The 21972-nt window shown below is 54.9% G+C and overlaps 9 protein-coding genes across 9 annotated transcripts in view; 2 read left to right on the top strand and 7 right to left on the bottom strand.

The window, feature by feature from the left end:
• CCMA1212_004378 (uncharacterized protein) overlaps positions 1 to 190 on the bottom strand; it is a gene marked incomplete at both ends in the record, with an annotated part of 1635 nt that extends 1445 nt beyond the window's left edge. The window contains one exon of the mRNA XM_073701685.1: positions 37 to 190. Coding sequence (XP_073559696.1) covers positions 37 to 190 — 154 coding nt within the window. The remainder of the gene's footprint in view (positions 1 to 36) is intronic.
• Positions 191 to 2343: 2153 nt separating this feature from the next.
• Positions 2344 to 3549, bottom strand: CCMA1212_004377 (uncharacterized protein; the record flags this gene model as incomplete). The annotated part of the gene is made up of 2 exons (XM_073701684.1): positions 2344 to 2602; positions 2672 to 3549. The coding sequence occupies 2 exons, from the start codon at positions 3547 to 3549 to the stop codon at positions 2344 to 2346; spliced, it is 1137 nt and encodes a 378-aa protein (XP_073559699.1).
• A 1345-nt stretch (positions 3550 to 4894) lies between these two features.
• On the bottom strand, positions 4895 to 5978 carry CCMA1212_004376 (uncharacterized protein; the record flags this gene model as incomplete). Its single annotated transcript, XM_073701683.1, has 3 exons — positions 4895 to 5170; positions 5233 to 5587; positions 5641 to 5978. 3 exons carry the CDS (start codon positions 5976 to 5978, stop codon positions 4895 to 4897), a joined length of 969 nt encoding a protein of 322 aa, XP_073559698.1.
• Positions 5979 to 6697: 719 nt separating this feature from the next.
• On the bottom strand, positions 6698 to 10144 carry CCMA1212_004375 (Adenine phosphoribosyltransferase; the record flags this gene model as incomplete). Its single annotated transcript, XM_073701682.1, has 1 exon — positions 6698 to 10144. One exon carries the CDS (start codon positions 10142 to 10144, stop codon positions 6698 to 6700), a length of 3447 nt encoding a protein of 1148 aa, XP_073559701.1.
• Positions 10145 to 10496: 352 nt separating this feature from the next.
• On the bottom strand, positions 10497 to 11210 carry CCMA1212_004374 (uncharacterized protein; the record flags this gene model as incomplete). The annotated part of the gene is made up of 1 exon (XM_073701681.1): positions 10497 to 11210. One exon carries the CDS (start codon positions 11208 to 11210, stop codon positions 10497 to 10499), a length of 714 nt encoding a protein of 237 aa, XP_073559700.1.
• A 1801-nt stretch (positions 11211 to 13011) lies between these two features.
• CCMA1212_004373 (uncharacterized protein) lies at positions 13012 to 14235 on the bottom strand (the record flags this gene model as incomplete). Its single annotated transcript, XM_073701680.1, has 1 exon — positions 13012 to 14235. The coding sequence occupies one exon, from the start codon at positions 14233 to 14235 to the stop codon at positions 13012 to 13014; it is 1224 nt and encodes a 407-aa protein (XP_073559703.1).
• Positions 14236 to 14507: 272 nt separating this feature from the next.
• CCMA1212_004372 (S-adenosyl-L-methionine-dependent tRNA 4-demethylwyosine synthase) lies at positions 14508 to 16925 on the top strand (the record flags this gene model as incomplete). Its single annotated transcript, XM_073701679.1, has 2 exons — positions 14508 to 14550; positions 14632 to 16925. The coding sequence occupies 2 exons, from the start codon at positions 14508 to 14510 to the stop codon at positions 16923 to 16925; spliced, it is 2337 nt and encodes a 778-aa protein (XP_073559702.1).
• Positions 16926 to 17569: 644 nt separating this feature from the next.
• On the bottom strand, positions 17570 to 18358 carry CCMA1212_004371 (Mitochondrial import receptor subunit tom20; the record flags this gene model as incomplete). The annotated part of the gene is made up of 4 exons (XM_073701678.1): positions 17570 to 17689; positions 17754 to 17854; positions 17934 to 18179; positions 18298 to 18358. The coding sequence occupies 4 exons, from the start codon at positions 18356 to 18358 to the stop codon at positions 17570 to 17572; spliced, it is 528 nt and encodes a 175-aa protein (XP_073559704.1).
• Positions 18359 to 18988: 630 nt separating this feature from the next.
• On the top strand, positions 18989 to 21143 carry CCMA1212_004370 (Exocyst complex component EXO84; the record flags this gene model as incomplete). Its single annotated transcript, XM_073701677.1, has 3 exons — positions 18989 to 19183; positions 19252 to 20723; positions 20780 to 21143. The coding sequence occupies 3 exons, from the start codon at positions 18989 to 18991 to the stop codon at positions 21141 to 21143; spliced, it is 2031 nt and encodes a 676-aa protein (XP_073559990.1).
• Positions 21144 to 21972: the final 829 nt, after the last annotated feature.

The following is a 21972-nucleotide window of genomic DNA, read 5'->3' as shown; positions in this document are numbered from 1 at the left end:
TATATATTCATAGCAGGGCTGGGGAATGACACATACCGACCTCGACCTTTTGCTTCCCCCTCCACACCAGCGCCTTCATGGTGTCCTTGCTGGTCGGCGGGTAGTTGGAGACATCCTGCCGGATGATGGCGTCGTCGTCGTCGTGGCCAACGGCCTTTTCAGCAAGATATGCTGCCTTTGAGGTTGCCATGGTAAGTTGATGGAATTGGAGAATGGATCACATGCACTTGAAGCTGTTTTGTGGACAAGGACGTTGGGTGAGACTGAGTGTCATGCCATGCTTTGAAGTTGCAGACTGCTTGAGCTTTATATAGGTAGTTATTTGCCGAACCCGACGCATTGCGTTTCACCGTCAAAAAGGGTCCAGAAGCCAATCGTGATCATCAACATGACATAAGAGTTGTGTAGATGCGAGTATGAATGACGATGGGAGTTCAGCTCTATGTGGCTTGTCAGCTTAACGTCATAGATTTGCGGACTTGACAACTGCATGCCGCCTTTTCCAAGTTATAGCGACAAAAAGGTCTTTAATGGCGGCAAACCGCTCTAATGTGGATTTCAACCATTAGAGTGGCAACATTAATGTCGCCAGCATCCCTGCAAATCCGTTCATATCCTTAGTAATATAACCATTCCTACGGATTCAGATGGTTCCTATTGCACTTTCTACAATAGTACTAGATGAATATCGCTAGATGCTTCTCATAACTCTTTTTACTTCTATATATACCTACCCACTCACCTACCTTAGTTCTGTTTCTCTAGTAAATCAAGTATCTACCGTACATTAATACGAGCTTTATACTTTATCGTAGTTGAACTTTCAGATTGTTAGATAGCCCACTCTTGTAACAACTCCTAATTATAAAGTAAGGTAGTATTAAAAAGAGGAACGAGAAGAGGCAAGGACAAGAGCAAAGAAAGAAAAAGGAAACCATTGCCGCATAATTTCTAGCCAATTGTTCATTGCCTAAAGCCCCCTCCCTACACATATCGCTTGCTGACGATTGGTAGCAGCGGCTCCGTCTCTGGAAACATTGCCAGTCCCTCCCTTAGGCGACATGCAGGGTAACGTTATGGCGATATACGGTGCTGTTGGTAACCATGAGGCGACGCTGGTCTGAAGCTTATGTATATACAACATGCACACAACGGGTAGTAGTGGCCATCGGCTCTGCATGACTCCGGATAGTTGCCGCAGTTCATCAAGGCTCGCTGCTTCGAGTGATGGACGAAGAGGGGCTTGGGTGATGAGGGTGGACTGGCCAACACTTTGAAAGAAAGGCTCGTTTACCGCAAAACTTCTGCCGCACAGTGTCTTTATAGTGACACTGGGATTATGGAAATTTCTGCTCTGCCGCTTCGCTGTATGCAGTCTGGAATACAACCAAGACGCCGACGTCCAGCCCTACCCGGTATATGCCATCTATGCGGTGGGGATGAAGATATTGATCACATAATAAGGCTGTAGGCTGTCCCGAAGATGGATGAGGCGGCGTCTTGACCTAGGGAGTCCTCAAGAAAAGAAAAGAAAAAGAAAGAGAAAGAAAAAAAAAAAAAAGAAAAAGGAAGAAAAAGAAAGGCCTCCAGACCCGACACGGGGGCATAGTCTTAAGGATTCAGGATGGCTACATGTAAACTGCGTTAACCAAGCCCGAGTGCAACGGAGCGCTGACCGCACACGCCGTTTTTGATGCCGCCAGTTTTCAGGGTGTAGCTACCTAGTCGCTCCGGAGACAGCCCAGTTCTAGGCAGCGGTTCTCTTTGTCGTGGAAGCAACTGACGGGATACAGCGTGAAGAAACGAGCAACGGCTACGCCCTTGTGGAAGGAAATGACTGGACCGATGTCACCTATACGCCATGTCGGACACAAACATACTACATATAGCCAAGGCAGCTAATCAACACTCGACACATTGACTCGTTTTCCTTCGATACTGTCTTCTTCAACACGGAGACTGTGTTGTAACCGGCGGCGGTATGCAATACGTTCTCCCAGCAAGCCAATGTGGGCAATCTTGAACTCGAATATTTGCTCCGGACAAGATGGAACTGGCTCTGTAGCGACTCTTGAGTTGGAAAAACCTACGTCGTCTCGTCGACGCAGATGAACAGAAATGGGAATCACACAACTACTATTCCTGGACGTGGCTTGTATCAGAGAGCATTGCGAATCTTCATAGGTACGTCTGGAGGAAGTTGCCATAAGGGCCAGGCACTACCCCGTCCATCAACCACCNTTCTTTCTCATCCCCCCTGGCGTGAATGAAAGGGCTTGGTTCCAAGATTCAGCGCACAAACAAACAAACCATTCAACAAGAAGAACGATCCTCAGTCTTTCCTCAAAGATCATCCTCGATTGGGTCTCCGTCCCAGACAATTGTGTCGGCCTTGGACACCAGGGCAATGGTATGGCAGACGATGTTCCGGCGACCTTCCTGGGTGGCAGCGTTCAGCCATTCGGTCGAGTTCACGTTGAGATAGTGGCCAGGATTCGCGCTGGCCGCCGGGTCCATCGTCCTGAATGATGCCAGAAATTGTTGTGAAATATTCAAATGAAGAAATTTCAAATAGTGTTTGATAGCAATGACGACGAAGATTCTACATACGGTACCCAATGTCAGACAAGACACACATACTGGGAAGAATGATCTGAAACCGAGGACTTACTCGTCGCCAAACAGTGAGTTTTCCGACAGTCTTAATGCCAAGGCTTCTCCAACAATCTGGCCCAGCAGCTCGTCGGAGACAGTTGGCCGTCCGTCTTGTATCGGCTGGAAGGCCCTCTTTGCTTCCAGGAGGGCGACCTGGTAGACTCTGTTGTTGCGGTCCGCGACCTGAATGCCGCCGTCATCGATTGCAGTCCATTTCGGGGCGGCAACTATGTGCTTCATTCTCTGCACACGCCAGTGAACAGAGCACTTTCTTGTCGGCTTCTGGGCGTGGTTCAGGATGCATCGCACGAACTCGCTTGCAAACCTCACCGTCACGTCTTCGAGCAGCGGTGCCACATCTTCTTCGACGTAGCCAACGCTTGATGGATACGAAGCTTCGGTTGACGGCGTAGATACGGGCGGTATATTGGTTGTCGGCGTGGAAGAGGGCTGTCTGCCAGGCGGCGGCAGCAGACGACGTCGTGGACGATCGTGATCTCCGGGCTGTGTGTTCCTCTCTATCAAAGGGGCCAAGGAGGCCCAGACGTGGCCCATACTCTCTTTGGCATAAGTATGGATGATGAGTATCTCAGTCATTCTGCTTAAAGCTGCCGGTCCTTCGGCTGGGCCTCTCAAGAGCTGCTGGATCACGGGGCTCAATTCGTTACGCCTCGCCTTCTCTTTCGCCGCCTCGAACTCCCGAGTCAATATGGTGAGAAACCTGGTAGGCCGAGGGCATATCACCCTGCACGCATACAATTGCCCGGTCCCCCAACGACTGGCGGCCGTCTGCCAGACATTAGACGACGCCAAATCTTGAAAGCTCTGGGCCTCCTTCGCCTCGGCGTTTGCGCGAAAAATTGCGGGAGTCCGATTCAGGTCGTAAAATTCCATGGTTGACGATGGCGACGTCGACGATGATGGGAGTGTACAGGAGCCTTCTGCTTCGGACAGCACGTGTCCCGGGTATCCGTGGCTTAGGAAGACGAGGAGAGCTTGACAGACAGGAAACAACCGATATTGGCTGGTGAATAAATGAAGGAGAGAAGCCCAGTAGGTTCGTCGGAAGGCTGATGAAGCAAGCAAACTTCAATGGCAGAAAAGGAAGATGTGAGCAGCAGGTGAGCTGTAGGTGAGATCGCGTTTGCAATTTTCACTTCGGCCTCAGATTCCTCACCTGTGGGCTCCGTTCCTCAGAGTATCCCTCAGGGTGCTCGTGGGCTTACCTACCGCAGCCGGCATACATGCAAGGACCTGCGCACTCCCAAAGGTCAAGCGACAGACAATGATGCGGCGACCGTCTTGCACTTTTCAAGATCTCGAACCTGGGTGATAGATCAAACTCCAGAGTCCATCTCAATGGCAAACGAGTATAACTAACGAGAGAGGCTATTGTTTGGAGGATCTCGAGGAACATTGAATGGTTCCTCAATAGTCAGACTTGGGACAGTGAGCGAGGAGACCAAGTTGGCTACCTATTATTGGTATCCTATGGTGACTATTATAATGTATTAGCAAGTCGCAGCAGCAACCGTAGTTTGTACAATTCTACATCTCTGTCTATGGAGGTTGACTCTGTAACAGCTGAAAGGGGTATTGGCAGTTACCCCTTGAGCATGTATACCTAGTAGGTAGCTCGGGCTTACTGCAATCGGCCTCGTGACGGCCACAGAGTCACAGCCATCTTGGGATTTGCTTGGAGGATGGAACAGGGCTATAGCATATTCGAATGGCATGTTTATGGGGAGACTTGGAGCAGTGATCCAGGGGCCCAAGTCGCTTGTCAAGAGCTCATGATAAGTCATAGTATATGTGGTCCGTAATACTAGTTACCACCTACCTATAGTACCCATGTATAAATCTATACACGCCATATACTACATGTCACATTTGAGGGGCAGGTAGTTGTATAGCCGCTCTAAGTATCTAAAGCAAGTTCAGTTAGAATATAGGTGTCATGAATGTATATCCCCGCTGCTAATCCGCAGTGTGGACGCATGTGGTGCGTTTCGTCTGGGTATCTATACTATATAATCCCCTGATGACCATGATATCGTGTTTGCCCCTTCACTCTGCACAGGTACATTAAACAGTTGCTGCCAGGGTGCTAGAGAGGCAGGTTGTTTTGCTTCCAAGGGATACTCATCATTATCGAATACGGTATGTACTAGCAGTAATGCTTGCTTCACATGATTCCGTGTGCAACGTGGTGACACATACCGCCAGGTCCTTGGGCATGTTAACGAAGCCAAACTGGACGAGACAGCCTGCTCGACCTCGGGACGGGAACCCCAGTGCAGTATTCAGCAGTGTTCAGCAGGACTGTGAGGAGACGACGGCGAAAAGTATCATATGGCTTAATCTGTACGGGCAAGTGATGAACTACCAGCGGGTGCTGTGCTGACTTGCGAGGCTCGCTTGACGGAAAGTCGAATTTGTTGAGGTAGTCGGACGAGATATGAGCCGCAAAGAGATGGACGCATTCGTCCCCACGATCCGTCATCAACACCTGAGGCTGATTATGATGCGTTAGCTAACGAACAAAGCCGAGCATATCGCGGGGGATCATCGTCATACCCAATAGCTAGCTTTGCTTCGGATCCTAGAAGTGGTCTTCTGCCGTTGCTGAAACGCAATTGCTATCAAGATGGCTACCAGGTATGGATCACGCAGACGATTGGACGGTGTGATTCTTTTAGCTTGGCGGAGATGTACCCCGTTAGTCGCCTGGCTCCATCTCCTGCCTCTATATGGTTCCATCTGCTCGAAGCGATGGTGTGCAAGAGCCTCACAATCGACGGTGACCAAGGCAATTGGTGCTCTCCAAGCAGTACCCCAAGCCCGATCTGTGGAATAACGGCTGCTGATGAAACTTTGGCAGCCAGGGAGATCTCTCACAAGGAGGCGGTTGTAATAAAAGGCAATCGGGTCGCTACTTGAACATCAGTACTGAATCAAGACATGAAGAGCCCCTTTGAAACTTACCCGCCACGGAACAGTGGGCTTCCATTGGATGAGATAATGGTTCGAATCAGGCTCTCGCGCTCCCCGGCCTGACTAGCGGTCGGTAGACCTTCGACAGCTCGATGATACTTGGGCGGAAGAAGCATCTTGTCTACTTTGTCTTCATGTTCTTTTCGAAGCGGTGTTGGGGGAGCCTCTTCGAACCGGCACTGCAGCAACTCGAGATGAACGTCCGTCCACTCCAGAGGGTCGACCAGTACTCTTTCCCGGCAGCGCTGCTGGATCAGTTGCGTGAGAGGCAATGTCTCCCACGGGGGGGAGGGGGACGCCAGCCGCGATGAGCGTCGGATGGGCGGCATGAGAGCGTTTGGATGAACTTGATTGTGACGTTGATGCGTCAAAGGCTGGTGGGGAGTTGGCGATGGTTCTGTTTGCAAGGAGCGTGAAGTCAATGCAGGTGATGTGGCTTGCGCGGGCCATGGATACATGTAGGGTCAATACCTGTACATGTAGGTTTATTCCAGCGAGCCCGCCCGCGGTTATAGTGCGCACAGTGGCTGGTGGCAAGGTGCTTGGGCTGCCCATTCTAGGGCCTTAGCGGGGAGGCTCAGCGCTTTGCGGCGCTGTTTGCCGCCTGTAAATCAGGCCCGTGGACCTGCTGGGCATTGGGTCCATGTAACAGCGTCGTGGCGCTGACCTCGACTCTTCAATATCGAGGCTCCAACGGTTGCACACGAGGGCACGAACCCGCCTTGTGCCAGGTCCGGAGCCTGAGGTGTCCATTCACCAGAGGCGGTGCCCCCTAGGTGCCTAGGTATGTAGATACGATGGCTGGGGCAGGTAAATGCTACGACTGCCGAATCCCTCCCTGGCGCGACGATTGTGATACTGACCCCGTGTTCTACAATGGACTCAGCATAGGTAAGGAACGCCCGCTTCGTCTTCTGTGCTCGTGTGCGCATCGTCATCTTCATGTCTACCTGAGCTCTACCTAGGTGAAGTTGGGCTAGACAGCTCCATATCACACCCATCACTACTTGGTACATCGGCAGGGCCGCCCCTTCAGCTCCGTCGGCTCTCAAACACCTCCAAAGACGAGGAGGCTCCGGATATCGACTCTTCCAAAGCCGCGATGACGCAGCAGCCGCCGGCCACGATGGGCAGGAAACTCTGCTACGACCAAGACGCCTATCTGCTCAGCACTGATGCCAGCCTCGCCCAGCAGCTGCAAGACTGCGCAGAGCGTCTCTCCCGTGGCTAGAACATCGTCCACCACCACCACTGACGCGCCTCTTTGGACGGCATCCCGCTCCATCTCAATCCTCTTCTCTCTGGATACGTCGGATGCAGGCCGTGACACATGCGATGACGGCTTGACGACGGAGACGGTGGGTGGCGGGAGCTTGCCAGCCTCTCGAATCAGCACCAAGGGCACGCCAACTCGTTCAGCAAGCGGTGACGCAAAGACGAAGCCTCCGGCCTCGCAACAAACCACCGCATCGGTTTTGGCCCAGTCATCGCCGAGCTGGCTCTGCAGCAGCCTCGTGCACAGAGCCAGTCCTCCCGGCTGCCGGCAGATGCCGAGGACGTGGCGGAACTCGATGCCCGGACGTGGAAAGTCGGGCACTGAGCGGATCATGCTGGCCAGTCGTTGCAGGTCTTCGTGGAGGAATGGAACAAGGCACCGTTGAGCAAACTGCTCTGCTGCTTCACTTCCATCCGTGTCATTGTTGAAGATGAAGCTTGGACACCAGTCAAGAATTGTCGAGTCCGACGCGCCACTTTCATTGCCCCGTCCTCGACGGACGTATAGTGTCTCCCTGCTGGCTTTGACACAAACCTCGAGCACTCTGCTATCTGTCACCAAGTGCGATAGGGCCGCAACCGGTGCCTCGTCTCGCATCCCGGTGATCAACAGCACGTCCGCGTCCACGACGCCATGCACAACGCCCAGGAAATGCTCTTCCGGCAGCTGAGGCCGTCGCCGCACCTGATCCTGGAAGAAGGCCGTCAACGCTGGCCGGTGTTGCTCCTTGTAGGCCCGGTCCTGCAGCAGGGCATTCAAGTCAGCGCCCGTGGCCGCCGCATATTCCCGCTTGGTCGCGTCGCTGATACTGACGACCCGCGCCGCCACGGCTACAGGGGAGCTGTTGTTGAGCACGGAGGCCCAGACATCGGCGCACCAGTCCTTGCCGGCGCCGCTGTCGCCCGTGACAAGGATGATGAGCCTGGGACCCATCGACGCCTGTGGGAGCGGACAGCCATAGGCCAGCAAGTTGCATGGATCTGCGCCGCGTTTAAGGCGGGCCAAGCGCGGCCGGTTCGGTCCAAAAGCCCTGGCCGCCAGGGCGGAGTCTCTGGGATCCGGCCCGAGGTCCGCACCGTAGGCTCCGCTGCTCAGGGGCAGCAGATGCCGGGCGACGTCGTACACCCACCGCACGGCAGCTCGAGCGTCTTCGGTTCCGTCTCGGTCGCGGGGCCAGACGCCGGTGACGACGCAGGCAAAGTCCCAGTCGCGACAGCCGAAAGCCGCAGCCTCGGGGGCCACGTCGGCAATCGCTCCGCCGCCCTGCAGCAGATGGAGATAGCAGAGCGCCGTGGGACGCGACTCCACCGCTCTCACCAACATCTCGGCCACGTCTGCGGACCCGATGTGCTTCAGAAAGAGACACCGCTTGAACGACGATGTCTTGCCGCCGCCGTGGCCGCCATGTAGCACGGATACGTACATCTCGGCGTCGAACAGACCAACGCCATCTACGACTTTGGAACTGCACGCTGGCCCGAGAGTTGCCTCGGCGAGCGTGGATGCCGTGGACACTTCTGGGCCAAGCCCGGTGCGAGTTTCGATCATGGCCATGCCCAGATGCAAGCGGCCAGCATCAAAGTACAGGTACGCGTCTGCAGAAGACGTCCGGGGAAGCTTGCTGGCGACGAGCGTGTCAAACTCGTCAAGCCTGCGCCGAGCTTCAAGGCTGTCGCTCAGCGGAACAATCCAGTTGCGAACACAGTATGTCGGGGCCTCGTATGCCTCGAAAACTACGCTGATGATGATGCCAACATTGGTGCCGGCGCCTTTGATCGCCCACAACATCTCGGCATCGTTCGTGGGGCGCACAGCACCGCGAGGCCAGTGTTGATCCGGCACAAGGCCGACGCAGAGAACCTGCGCAGAGCCAACGCTAACCACCACGGCGCCGACAATGGCGTCACAAGAAAGCCCGTGCAGTCGAGCGAGATGCCCGACGCCCCCTTGAAGCCACAACCCGGCGCCCACGCTGGGACGGGAACCAAGAGGCACTGTTAAGCCCACAGCCGTGGTCTTGCGGATAACATCACCCGACTTGCAGCCTGCTTCGGCAACGACGAAGGCAAGGGCACTGGATCGGCCTTTTCTCCCATCTACCCCAGCAGGGAGAATGTGCACCTGATCAAAGGCTTCCATGTCGACCGCGACAACATGAGACCAGAGACAGTGTCCGCTGTGACCCCCGCCAACAACAGTGAGTCCAACTCGGCGCTTCAGAGCCCATCGAACGCACTGCTGGACGTGTCCAATCTCTGTCGGCCTGACGACCGCCGCGGGACGGTGGAGACGAGCCTCCCAGCTCTTGACATTCCTGTCCCCTTTGGCCAATGGCACCTGTGCCTCCAACTCCTGAAGCAATGTCGCGTGTTGTGTAAAGGCCATCATGACGTCGGGCGCGCTGAACGAGAGATGTCTTGGGTGTGCTTCCTCACGATGACCCATGGCACGACACAGTTTCCGCCACTCGTCATGAATGGCCTCATCCGCAACTTTGTCTTGCATGACAAAACCCGCAATGAAAGAGGCGAAACGGTCAAGCTCCCCGTTGTCATCTGCCACGCGAACGATGCCAGCAGGAAAAGGAGCCGTTTGATGGCACACTAAGCCATCGAAGCCCCGGGTTCCGTCGCGATGAAAAACCACCACAACCCCGCCCTCGGGTTGCACAGCAAGCATCTCCAACGCTCGTTCGACGAACTTGCGCTCGGGTAATTTTCCGTTTATGCCGTACATGCTGTGGCAGAAGAGGACGACGTCGAATCTTTCCTGCTCATCATGTCTGATGCCCGTGCTCGTCCCTTTGCAGCTGTCCAAAGCAAATGGGGTTCGGTGGATATTCGGCGGACTCTGTAGGCAGGGCAGCGGTGATTCCGTCTCGGAGCTGGGGCACAGCCATTGTTCCAACTTTGCAGCAAACAGGATGTTGGGCTCAAATGCAGTGTATGTCGCAATCTTCCGTCTCAGATGGCCAGGCAGGTGCCCAAGCACGCTCTTTGGGCCAGGTCCTACTTCTAGCACGGAGATGCAGACGCGCGAGTTGAAAAGAGGGGTCAGCAGGTGCGACAATTGGGGGATTATGAAGTCTTGGTAGTTTGTCCATCCGGGGCCCTGAAGGAGAAGGCCAAAGCCAGCGCTGTACTGTTCGTCGGTCAATGGCTTGGTAGGCGACGTGGCTTTCTGTCTGAGTGCCTGCTTGAGGGATTCGAGGGTGGCCATGCTACTTTTGGATTGCGAAGGATTGATTTCGTATGAGTACTCCGTGCGGATGGTGACAATGGTAAGGGGGGGGAAGCGGTGTACTGATGGCTACGGGATGGGGAAGAATGCCCGTAGTTGTGCGACGCCACGTGAGTTGTGTATCAGTAATGCCAATACAGGAAGTTTGGACACGACTGAGCGGAACATGATGTGAGTAGTCAAAGAATGATGTCGATTATTCGTGAGAAGAAGGTTGTTGATAGAGCACTATAGCTACCTACTTACTGACCACGAACATCATCATGCAAGTTGTTTGCAAGTCAATCAAAACTCCTCACCCGCGACCCAGAAATATGCAAGAGTCAAGACGCTATTTTTTCTTCAAAGTGTGAGGCTTCAGCTCATGTCTCTGCTCAGGCGGCGTCTTCACAGCGACGTAGCAGTTCTGCCCGTTCTCGGAGACGGCATGAACGGCGACATCGTCGCCAAAGGGCCAATCCTCGACAAACTGCGGGTCGCCGCGTCGATCAAACTCTGTATACAGTTCCGGGTCGAGACAGAGATGGGCAGCCTTCCATGCGTCTGCGCGATGGACGTAGGAACCCAAGATGTCAGTGGTCTGGGCGGCGCCGCTGCGGTCAATGTTGTAGTCGATTGTAATCTGCACGACGTAGTGCAGGAAGCGGGCGCCGTCGGGCAGCCTGAGCTCGCCGTCTGCGGAGGACGCGGGCAGGGACTCGTTGTTTGTGGCGGTGTCGATGCCGACGATGAATTCCTTGTCGTCGAAGGAGCGGGCGAAGGCGAAGACGCCGTCGCCGTGGGGCCAGTCCTGGGTGGTGTTGGTGGTGTCGCGGACGCGGTACTGGGGAAAGTCGAGCTCGGGGGTGAAGCCCAGGCTTTCGAGGGCCTGGCGGGTGAAGGCCTTGGCCGCGTCGAGGGTGCCGTGGGATTTGAGGACGAAGGGGGTGCGGGTGGCGCCGGTGGGGTCGTGGGTGAAGTCGACGACGGTGAGGAGGGTGTGGAAGAGGACGTCTGGGACGAAGAAGTCTGCTGAGCTGGTTGTGCCGCCGTTTGTGGAAGTCATTGTGTCTTGTTGGGTTATGCTGGGTGCTTTTCAAGGGAGAGTTTTGTTTGGGTCGGTAAGGGGGGGTTTTTGAGGTGCAAAGTCTGGGTTGAGGTACTTATAAGATTATGAGGCAGTTGCTGTCACTTGTACGAAAGCGTTTCGAGCATCATACGATTCCATCTGATGCTGGGCGATTCTTTTTGTCGTCACTTGAACGTACTAACTAACAAGGGGGGCCGTTGCTATCCCGGAGTCGAGTGTTTTCACCATCAAACCTTGTCTTGAAGAATTTGAAGAACGGGTACTTTTCACGGGGAGTCGGATCACCGAGCTGAAGGTTCGTGGCTGTGATGGAATGAGAGCGTGATGGGCTGATTGGAGAGCTTGTGCATTAGACTCGTGGAAGGGTGGCGTCGACTAGGAGAGGAGCAGACGGGATGGAATCGAATCGACTAGACGGCTGAGTCGGGGGAGTGACGACAGGTGAGAACTCGTGGCTTTCATCGATTGCTTTCGTATTACTTGGTGACGAGAGCTATGAGAGGTGTGAAGAAGAACTTCTTGTGAGAGGGGGTCGTTCATACGCATTAGCCGAGGCTATACTCTGCTCAGTTTGGTGCTTATTGCAGAGCAGGTGGTATCTTCTAGATAGAATGCAATAGATCCCTATGCCGTAGAGCAAGTTATAGTCCATGTACAGTAACAGCGGTTGAATTAAGCTATTCGATCGACTGGGGCCCTCCCTGTTACTGTAAGAGGTAGGTAGCTCTCGTGGGGCAGGCTGATACAAGGAGACGCGGTTTCAGGACCCCAGACTGCGTACCTACTCCACCATGGCTGTGAATCTACTTCGGAGGGATGATTAGACAACTTGATTGTTCAATAACAAAACTACAACTTTTGGGATCCTTGAATCAGAAGGCGGTCAGGATCGGCTCTATAGGGATCAGTGTGGTATAGTACGAGAGCCACTGTATATAGTCCACGCCACACTGGAACTCTATTAGCCGGTTGCTTCTACGTGCACACGAACAAGTCGGGTGAGCGTCGTATGACTTGACCGAGTGTTTTCGTCATCTTGTTTACTGTGCGTTCAAGCTCGCAGGCGAAGCTCTTACAGCTGGACGATACTCATACGCCCGGGTTTCAGAAAGATACCCTAACTACCTTGCTTGAAACACGCAGTGGAGAGAGAAAGACGGCGCCAGTTCTGCCACTATGCACGTGGTTCGTTTGTAATGGGCAGTAAGGCGTACTATTATAGTCGTCTGGCTGTGAGCCTTCGCCTTTTTGAGATGGCAACATATCTACGCTTTGCTAATTAACCTTGCATACAAGTTTCATGAGCAAGTATGCCGTTGACTGAGGCTCTAAGGGAATCTAATTCCCCAATCGATTAATATGACTAATTTGTGACAAGCTTCGGGCAGCTTCAGATATCCAGAGATCTTTGCATTTCCCAATCTTCGGTTCCCTTAAGAGCAGGATATACTCCCTACCAACACTGGCCCAATCGCATTGCGAAGATGGTTATACAAGGGCTCAGCGTAGAGGGTCCCGCCCCCAACTTGATGGCTGGTGTCGAGTCCATGTCCAAACACCACCCAAAATGTCTCGCTGAAGCCTCTTGACACACCGCTGCTTCCATGTCATGATAAGTGATCAAGTCTGGGACTTGCCATTGCGTCAGGCCCTGTGATCTTTTCATTCCGGGTGGCTGATGAGCCATGGAAGCGAAAGTGTGTCCATCAGCATTCCTCTTGTTTCGACAAGAGATGCCCGTGTGCAGTAGTTTTGAGCTCTCTCATTCGCGCATCCATCATGACTTTTCAAACAGATACGTCTCGACTGATTGAGCCTCCGAGCCGAGGACAGGCAGCGGCAGCACTTGCTTCGCCTGCATCTTCCAGCCCGCCCGATCAAGAAGGCCGAACACTGCATTCTCAGAAGAGTGCCGCGGCTTCGTCCCCACAAAGACCTTGGTCGTGAACGACGACTCCCCCGTAGCCTTGGCCTTGCTGACGTTCGAAGCGTGCAGGGCTGACAGTGTCTCAACCAATGCGAGAAGCCCGTCTTCGTTGTAGGTGCAGTCGCTCAGCACGACGAGGTCCCAGCGCCGAGCTTGGACTTGGGGCCCGAAGCGGCCTTGCCTGCCGTCTTCCCAGTCCAGGTTCTCGTACAGCAGCTGGGCGGCGTTGTCATGCTGCCCGGCCACGCGCGCATTCTGCTTCAGGCGAGCAATGTTGGAACTTGCTCGCGTCTCTGCATCCTCCAGGTCCGTCAGCAAGACAGTGGTATCCCCGGACCCGGTCGGTCGCATCTGTGGGAGCACCGCGCAGAGACCAATGCCCAGCGTGCCGACGCCGCAGCCAAGTTCCAGAATGTTGAGCCCGCCGGCAGTACCCAAGATCTCCCGCATAACGGCCATGGTCGGCTCCTGATTCGAGGAGTACTTTTCGGATGCGGGAATGCCGGCGAGGGCGCAGAGCGTGACGACTCCTCCGTCCCAGACGTGGCGAGCCATGCTCTCGCCCAGCTCTTCCTCTATTTCGAGAAACGCCTGGTCTCCCTCTTGGTTGATGCCGTCAAGATACAGCCTCCGCGTGCAAAGATGGTCGTCGTCACCGTGTCCGTTCCCATTGGCGCGTAGCTGCGCCCATACGGGCATGATCAGTCCGTTCCCGGCCTCGGCATCCGTGAGTATGCTGTGCACCCCCGTCGCTGAAAGCGCCGGCTTGGCACTGATGCATATCTCGGCACTGGAAGACGCTGCCAACGCCTTTATGAACTGTAGGGGGAGATTGAAGCTGGGCTTGAGAATCCTCATGCCTGGTTTCCATGCCAGCTCGCCACGTCCAGTGAGGGCCCATGTAGTCCTGCCCGAGGAGGAGGCCACTTCGGCCGTGATGAGCAGCTCGAGGGCATCCTGCACAGACAGCAGCGAGTCGCTCAGGTCCGTGTTGATGGTGATGACGAGCTCCAGGCGGATCTTGCCGCCGCTGCCCGCCAGCTTCGGGGGTCTGAGGAGGCGGATGTAGTGCATCGCTTGCAGGCAGTTGTGTGCTGAAAACACATGTAAATACAGGTATTCAAGACGTGCAGTTTAGGCCATGAGAATGGACTGACTCAGCAGCTGATCCGGCTTATCGTGATGCCCCGCCAAAATTTGCATCGCGGGGCACAGATTTCTTTGCTTCACGTCCCTGCTTCTTACATAAAGCAGCAGCTCTACAGCATCCCAGCTAAAGAGCCCGTGCTGGACGAGATTCTTGTGCGCAGACGCCCGAATTGCGCGCAAGAGCGTCTACCGTCAAGATGGACGCGGCATACCGTCTCCGACTGGAGGCGCTGGTTGCTGGTGAGTCGATTCCTCTTGTCCATCTTTGCGCTGCTTGCATTTGAATCGCATGCTGACAAAACCATCAATTGATGCGAAAAGACCTGGTCGACGTGTGGCATGCCTATCGCACACCAATCATCCTGTCGTCTCTCCTTCTCCTTGCCGGTCTGCGCATATTCCTCCACACGACGGAGGCCAGAGAGTCGCTTGTTGCGCTCCCCAAGATTTACAACGAGCCGCAGCAGCCCCAAGTAAGCGAAAAGACGATTCCCAAGGTGCAACCCATCGCCGAGACGGAGAAGAAGTCCTCTGGCCCTCGACGGATAAAGGGAGGCGTGACACGGAAGCCGTCGCAAGAGGACAAGACAGCGCCGGCCGAACACGACAGACCCGCAAAGGTGCTGGTCTTCTTCTCTTCTGTGACTACCAAGACGGAAAAGATTGCACACGACTACATCAAGACGCTTGAGACGTTCTTGGACCAGAAAGCCAAGGAAACGGACGGCAAATTCCTGAAGCCAGAGCTGCTGGACCTGACCGAGATTGACTTTGAAGACTACTTTGTCAGCCCTCCCAAGTCTGCCGAAGGCGCCGCCTACTTTTACCTGTTCCTCATCCCGAGCTACAATATCGACACCATCAACGATACATTCCTCCAGCATCTGCAGGAGACACACCACGACTTTAGAATTGATACCGCCCCTCTGTCGTCTCTGGTAGGCTATTCGGTATTCGGTTTCGGAGACAAAGAGGGATGGCCAAACGAAGACGAGGGCTTCTGCTTCCAGGCCAAGGACTTGGACAAATGGATGTCCAAGCTGACTGGCCGGAAGCGAGCCTACCCTGTGGGAATGGGCGACATGAAGAGCGACCACGCGGAAAGGTTTGCGGAATGGACCTCTGGAGTTCAAGAGGTGATTGCTCAGGCCTCACAAACTGGCTTCCTCGGCGAGGGAGTTCCCGGCAGTGGCAATGCAGTAGAAAGCGACGATGAGGAGGCCGAAGAAGATGACGGCGAAGTCGTCTTCGACGACGAGGAGCCTAGCAACAGCAAAGAGTCCGACGGCTCCAGGCCCTTGGACGACGTGGAGGATCTGGGTAAGATGATTCGTCCCAACAAAGACGGAAACGAGGGCGCTCGCAAAGCCCCCCTGGCCGTCGACTTTACCACCTATCCCTCTGCTAGCAAGAGGAAGGGCCAGGCACCAGTCGTCAAGGAGATGGTGGCCAAAGACTCACCCACATATAACGCTCTCACCAAGCAGGGGTACTCAATTGTGGGCTCCCATTCTGGCGTCAAGATCTGTCGCTGGACAAAGTCTGCTCTGCGTGGGCGAGGCAGCTGCTACAAATACTCTCTCTACGGCATCAACTCCCATCAGTGCATGGAGACCACCCCGTCGCTCTCATGCTCCAACAAGTGCGTCTTCTGCTGGCGTCACGGAACGAATCCCGTCGGTACAACGTGGCGATGGGTGGTTGATCCTCCCGAGATGATCTTTGATGGCGTCAAGGAGAACCATTACAAGAAGATCAAGATGATGCGCGGCGTGCCCGGCGTTCGCGCGGAACGATATGCAGAGGCCCTGAGAATCCGACACTGCGCACTGTCCCTGGTCGGAGAGCCCATCTTCTATCCCTACATCAACGAGTTCCTCGCCATGCTGCACAACGAGCGAATCTCGTCTTTCCTGGTCTGCAACGCGCAGCACCCCGACCAGCTCGCCGCTCTCAAGGCCGTAACGCAGCTGTACGTGTCCATCGACGCCTCCAACAAGGACTCGCTGAAGAAGATCGACCGGCCCCTGCACCGCGATTTCTGGGAGCGCTTCCTCCGCTGCCTGGACATTTTGCGCGAAAAGCGCTTCCGCCACCGCACCGTCTACCGCCTCACCCTCGTCAAGGGCTTCAACGTGGAGGACGAAGTGGAAGGCTACGCGCGGCTCATCGAGCGCGGGCTGCCGTGCTTCGTCGAGGTCAAGGGCGTGACATACTGCGGGACGTCGACGTCCTCCAACGCGGGGCTGAGCATGTCCAACGTGCCCTTTTACTGGGAAGTCTGCGAGTTCGTCAAGGCGCTGGACAAGCGGCTGCAGGAAAAGGGCCTCGGGTACGGCATCGCGGCGGAGCACGCGCACAGCTGCTGCGTGCTGCTGGCGAGCAACCGCTTCAACGTCGACGGCAAGTGGCACACGCACATTGACTACCAGAGGTTCTTTGAGCTGCTCGAGGAGAGGGGCCCGGACGGCGACTGGACGCCCGAGGACTACATGGGGCCGCCGACGCCGGAGTGGGCGCTGTGGGGGAATGGAGGGTTTGATCCGAGGGATGAGCGGGTTGATAGGAAGGGGAGGAAGATGGAGGCTGTTGTCTCCCGGGAGGCGCCTGAGTAGGGGATGTACTGGCGCAGGTGTATTTGTATGAACAAGATTGAAATGACATGCTATCATCATCCTTAAAAGAAAAGGCTGTCTTGTTGGCATCTCAGGAGAATCTTGAAGGCGAAAGCGGTAGAGGTTTTTTTTTTTTTTTTTTTTTTTTTTTCATGTTGGATTATAGAAACGCTGCCTGCCACTGCCTCCTTTTCCCAAGCCCTCCATCCTACACCCCATAGCCAGCTAGCTGTATCATTTCACCATAACAAGTTACACAAATGCCCCCCCGACCTCCGGAGGAGCCCATTGAAAGAAAGGCGGGTTCGACAGATTTATAGTACATATAAAACAAACGTTTCTTGCGTTATCCCCCTTTCGCTGCCTCCAGGTAAAATGGGTGAACTTGACGAGTAACGAAAGAGGGGGGAGCTCCAGAGCTTCGATTCAAAAGAGTCCATTTTTGTGCTTTTGTTTCCTTTTTCCAGGCGTGGCAAGGTCAAAAGGTTGTTTACGTCAATTGTATGAGATTGGGAAAAGTGATGGATCTCATCTCTTTTCCTTTTCCTCTTTTTTGCTTTTCCAGTTTTTGAGTGGAGCGGAGACTGTGATTGTGTCAGAGTCTTTGTTCCTTTTCGTCGAATTGGTCCTCGTCAGTATTTGGCTTAGTCGAGGCCGACGTTGGGGATGTCGCCCAGGTTAATGGGGCCCGAGGATGCGGGACGCGTGCGGATCATGATGTCGCCGTCGTACGCAATCATGTCGGCCAGGATGTCTAATATGGGCTGCGGAAAGGCTGTCAGCGAAGAATGTCCAGTTGATCGCTTCTAACATGTTTTTATCTCTCACCTTGGGAACGGTGCTGTCATAGATCTTGATGAGGTCGCCAGGAGCAGGATACACCTTGAGGCCCTTGTAGAAAGCGAGCGCAGAATCAATCATCTTAGAAGCTAGATTCAAGCAAACAAAACAAACCCAAGTCAGCAAATGATTCACGAAAGCGTCAAACAAAGGGGAGGTTCTTCATACGATCCTGGCTCAGCATCTCGCCCGTCATGACCTGCTCGTTGAAAAAGGCCTCCCGCTCCTCCACGCCGGCAGGGAAGCCCTCCTCCTTGGCCTCGTCGACCTTGGCCTTGATGAGGCCCCGCAGCCGCTGTGTCGAGGCCTCGGCCTCCTCCTTCTCGGCGCGCACCTGCTTGCGCTCGTTCCTCCTCAGGTTGCGGCGGAACTCGGCGTCTCTTCGTCGCTTGTAGTCAAAGTATGCGGCGTATGCTGTTGGTGGGGGAGACAAAGCGAAGGACGCAGGACATAATTAGCGGAACTGAAGCCTTTCTTCCCTGCAAGTAAAAGAAACAACTGCGCAAAAATGGTCATTGGAGCGGCGACGAACCGACGAGGCCTGTCGCGAGGGTTGCGACTGATGCCGTCACCACGGTGCTTGTGTTGACCATCTTTTTTTCTTCTTAGCGACGAAATGGAGGGGAGCTTCTTTCTAAGCTGCAAGCGCTGCAGATGAGATGAATAAATGAAGACGCAAGGGCTCGAGGGTCGGCGGCTGTGGCGAAGCGGGAATCGTGTGTCGTCGGGCAAGCTGAGAATTGAGCCTCGGTTGGGAGGATGCCGTCGCCGGTCGGTGTCGCGATTCTATGGGTGTGTTTTTTTTTTGCCGTTGAAAAAGATATCACAAGGAAAATGGAGTTCCGGCTGCGATACCTGCTTTAGTTTCCGAGTCGGAACATCGATTGAGCGTTGGAGAAGGCGGTCGGCTGATTGTCGGGTAAATGCGAGATGACCTACCCGCGAGCTTGGCTCCCGGACTCCGCTTGTACTTGTACCTCTCGTACCTCCGTCTCGACATCCCGTCTGCCACGCCACGAATACGATCTCAATCCCGCCTGATGATCCTAAGCACCTCAGTTGCAGCTTTTCGAGGATACTTACGGCAATCTGCACGAGCATTCGCAGTCTGCGCAGCTGAAGAGACCTGTGGATGTCTCTGATCCCGCCATAAGCAGCTGTCTTCGCCCTCTCCTGTGCCAGATCAATCAGCCTCCCGGTCCGGAATCCCCCCAGCAGGCAGCATGTCAGAGGAGCGCAGCAAGATAACGCTGTCGCTGCGAAGCGGCAAGCGACGAAAGGCTCGCCCCGTCATCAGCGCGCCGCGACAGATCTCTGCGCCAATCCCCCAAGATGGCTCGACCGGTGGCGCACCGGCTGGTTCCATGCTCCCCATTCCCGAGGCGCCTCGCCCCCGGCCTGTAGGAGCTGGTGGAAAGGTGGGAGCTCAATTCATTCATAGTCCTTGACTGGGAATCTCGGTGACTTGCTAATGCTGGACTGGTAGACGTCTGATCTGGTCAAACGACGCTTTTCCTCACGATTCAACAACTTGCCTCCCGAGTTCGACGCGGCCGCACCGCCAGTTCCTAGTCTGCCTCCTCTCGAGCGCTTCAACACCGATTACCAACCCCCTCCACCGTCGCGAGCAGGGCCAGGGGCTGCCCCCGTTGTCGACCTCAAGGCGCTGCGGGATCCGAATCTCGTCCCCGACCAGTATGTCGCCTCGGTGCTGAGCGAGGCGAGCGAGGACCAGATCCAGGAGTACATGGAGTCGCTCCAGGGCATCAAGGCACGCGCTGCCGCGGATTTGCAGCAGAATCTCCTGCAAAACCGGACCCAATTCATCAAGATCAGCAAAGAGGCGGAGAAGCTAAAAGGAGAGATGAGAGCGCTGCGGAACCTCATGTCTGAACTCAAGGCGAACACGACGGCCCTCAGGCAAGCGTCTGGAAGAGGCGAGGTGGACTCGTCCATTGGAGGGGCTGTCACTATGAGCAAACGGGATAAGCGAAGCTCTGTTGCGGACCGAAGTGCCCTCTGGACTTCGCAGATGCAAACGCTCTACAAAACGGTGGAGGGTTCGCAAAAGTTCCTCCCGAACGCGATTGGCCGCCACGTGGTGCTCAATGCTGGGCCCTGGATCGAGCTGGACAATGCAACGTACAAGAGCAGGAGGGCCATGCAAATCTTTCTGCTCAACGACCATCTCCTCATTGCCTCGCGGAAGAAGCGCAAGGTCGACGCGCCCAACGCAGACACTCGCGGGCCCATGGTGAAGCTCGTAGCCGACCGATGCTGGCCCCTGCTTGATATCGAGGTCATCGAGATGCCGGGCACGGGCGATTCCATGGGCGGGCGCAACAAGCTGGCCGACGCCATCATGGTTCGGGGCGGCGGTCAAGAGACGTTCATCTACCGCACGGAAAAGCCAGAAGCGAGCGAGAAGAAGGCGCTGATGATGAATGTGCGCAAAGCGGTGGAAGAGCTGCGCAAAGGGTTGCAGTCTGAGATGGAGGCCAATAACAAGGCCAGAGAGACGATCAACTACTTTGCGTCCAGAGACCCGGGGCTGCTCCAAAAGACGGAGCTGCTGGAGACGCTTTCTGACATCAAGGACATGATGATCGAGGTGGACGGCAAGCAGCAGAACCTCCGCTGGGTGGAAGGCCAAATGGACGAGCTCGATATCGACATCGCGCTCCAGGGGTTCGAGCCCGCCGTGGCTCGCGTGGAAAAGCTCAAGGCGTTGGCAAGGGGCCTCAAGGGCAACACGGTGGCCCAGGACTTTATCAACTTTGAGGTGGAAGAGCGGTGCGCCAAGCTGGCCACCATCATCATCCATGGCATGGAGACGACACACCACCAGCAGAGCAAGACGAAGCGAAACCTCAGCTGGTTGGCGAGACTGGGCTATGAAGACAGGGCGAGGGAGGCATACCTTGCAGCCCGCGGCGACACGATCCACAAACGAGCCAGGTTCGTATCCCTCTTACACATAATGCATTTCAATGAGCTAACCCAGCTGTAAACAGACAATGCCTCTTCCAGGGTGACCTGCATCTGTACATTTGGCAGCTCTCGTTTGTGTACTTTACCCTCATCCACAACACGGTGCAGTGCTTCCAGAGCTGCTTCCCTCCGCCGATGATGAGCACGTGCGTCAAGTGGGCAAAGGAGCAGGTCGAGGCATTCAACGTGATTCTGGCCCGGCAGTTGAGCAGCACGGAACCTGGCGGACCAGAGTGGACGAAGTGCATGGACCAGGCGAAGGAGCACGCAAGGAAGCTGTCTGAGGTCGGACTCGACTTTACGAGCTTGGTGGGCAAGGGCGTGGAGGGGCCGTCGAGCAAGCTGGCGGCGGAGGCGCAGGATCTTGTTGGGCTGGGGCTGGCTTGATTGTTGACATGAGGGATGGTGTTGGAGGGGTTGATCTTGGGCTTATGGCGTTGTCTATGGAAAAGCTCAACGGATAAAAGAAGCAGCGTGGCTACTACTACCTGTATGTCTACTATTACTTAATCAAACAACTGTAACATGTCTATCAACTTGCCATGGTGTGTGTCCGTATAGTTCGCAGCTGTGTCTCTAAGCTCGTGAATAACCAAGGCAGATAGATGTCAAGCAACCATATCACCTATCATGAGAAGCGTGGTTCTCGAATCAAGTTGTTCTCACTCAATGTGACACTCAGACTCACGCTCAACGGCTGCCGTTTCAGCTCCGTTTCTGGACAAGGCTTGGCGGGGCAGCTCGAGCTTCCAAAAGCCACAGGGGAAGCTCTAATTTCGTTTTGCCCCTGATGGAGCTTAAAACAAAGCTTGCACCGTATCGGCAAGAGCGTCAAAGAACAGTTGCTGGCATTCATCGAAGAAACGGTATTGAGTCGATGGAAGTTGGGTAAGCTTGAGCTCTGGTGATGACTTAGGGTCTATGAAAGGGATTGGAGCTTTGGTGTTTTATTCAAGAAAAAGGGAGGAAGTGAGTGAGTCGAGAGGTACCTATTTGTGAGCGTGCAGCAAGGACGCGTGGCTTCAAGGATGAAAAGATGCAGTCACCAGAGCATAGGAGATGGGATTTGAGAAAGAGATGGATGTCACGCAGCAGTATCATGTTGAACCGAGTGCAGATTTCCTCTTGATCCTTCACATCGCGATCATTCCAGCTGTTTTGATAGGTAGTTTGGCCCCTTGTAATCCTCGCCCTCCAATCGCTGTAAATCAGCCTC

Source organism: Trichoderma ghanense (genome assembly GCF_004382785.1).
Source record: "Trichoderma ghanense strain CCMA-1212 chromosome Unknown scaffold_4, whole genome shotgun sequence".
Classification (NCBI taxonomy): domain Eukaryota; kingdom Fungi; phylum Ascomycota; class Sordariomycetes; order Hypocreales; family Hypocreaceae; genus Trichoderma; species Trichoderma ghanense.
This window is presented reverse-complemented; position numbering and strand designations above follow the sequence as displayed.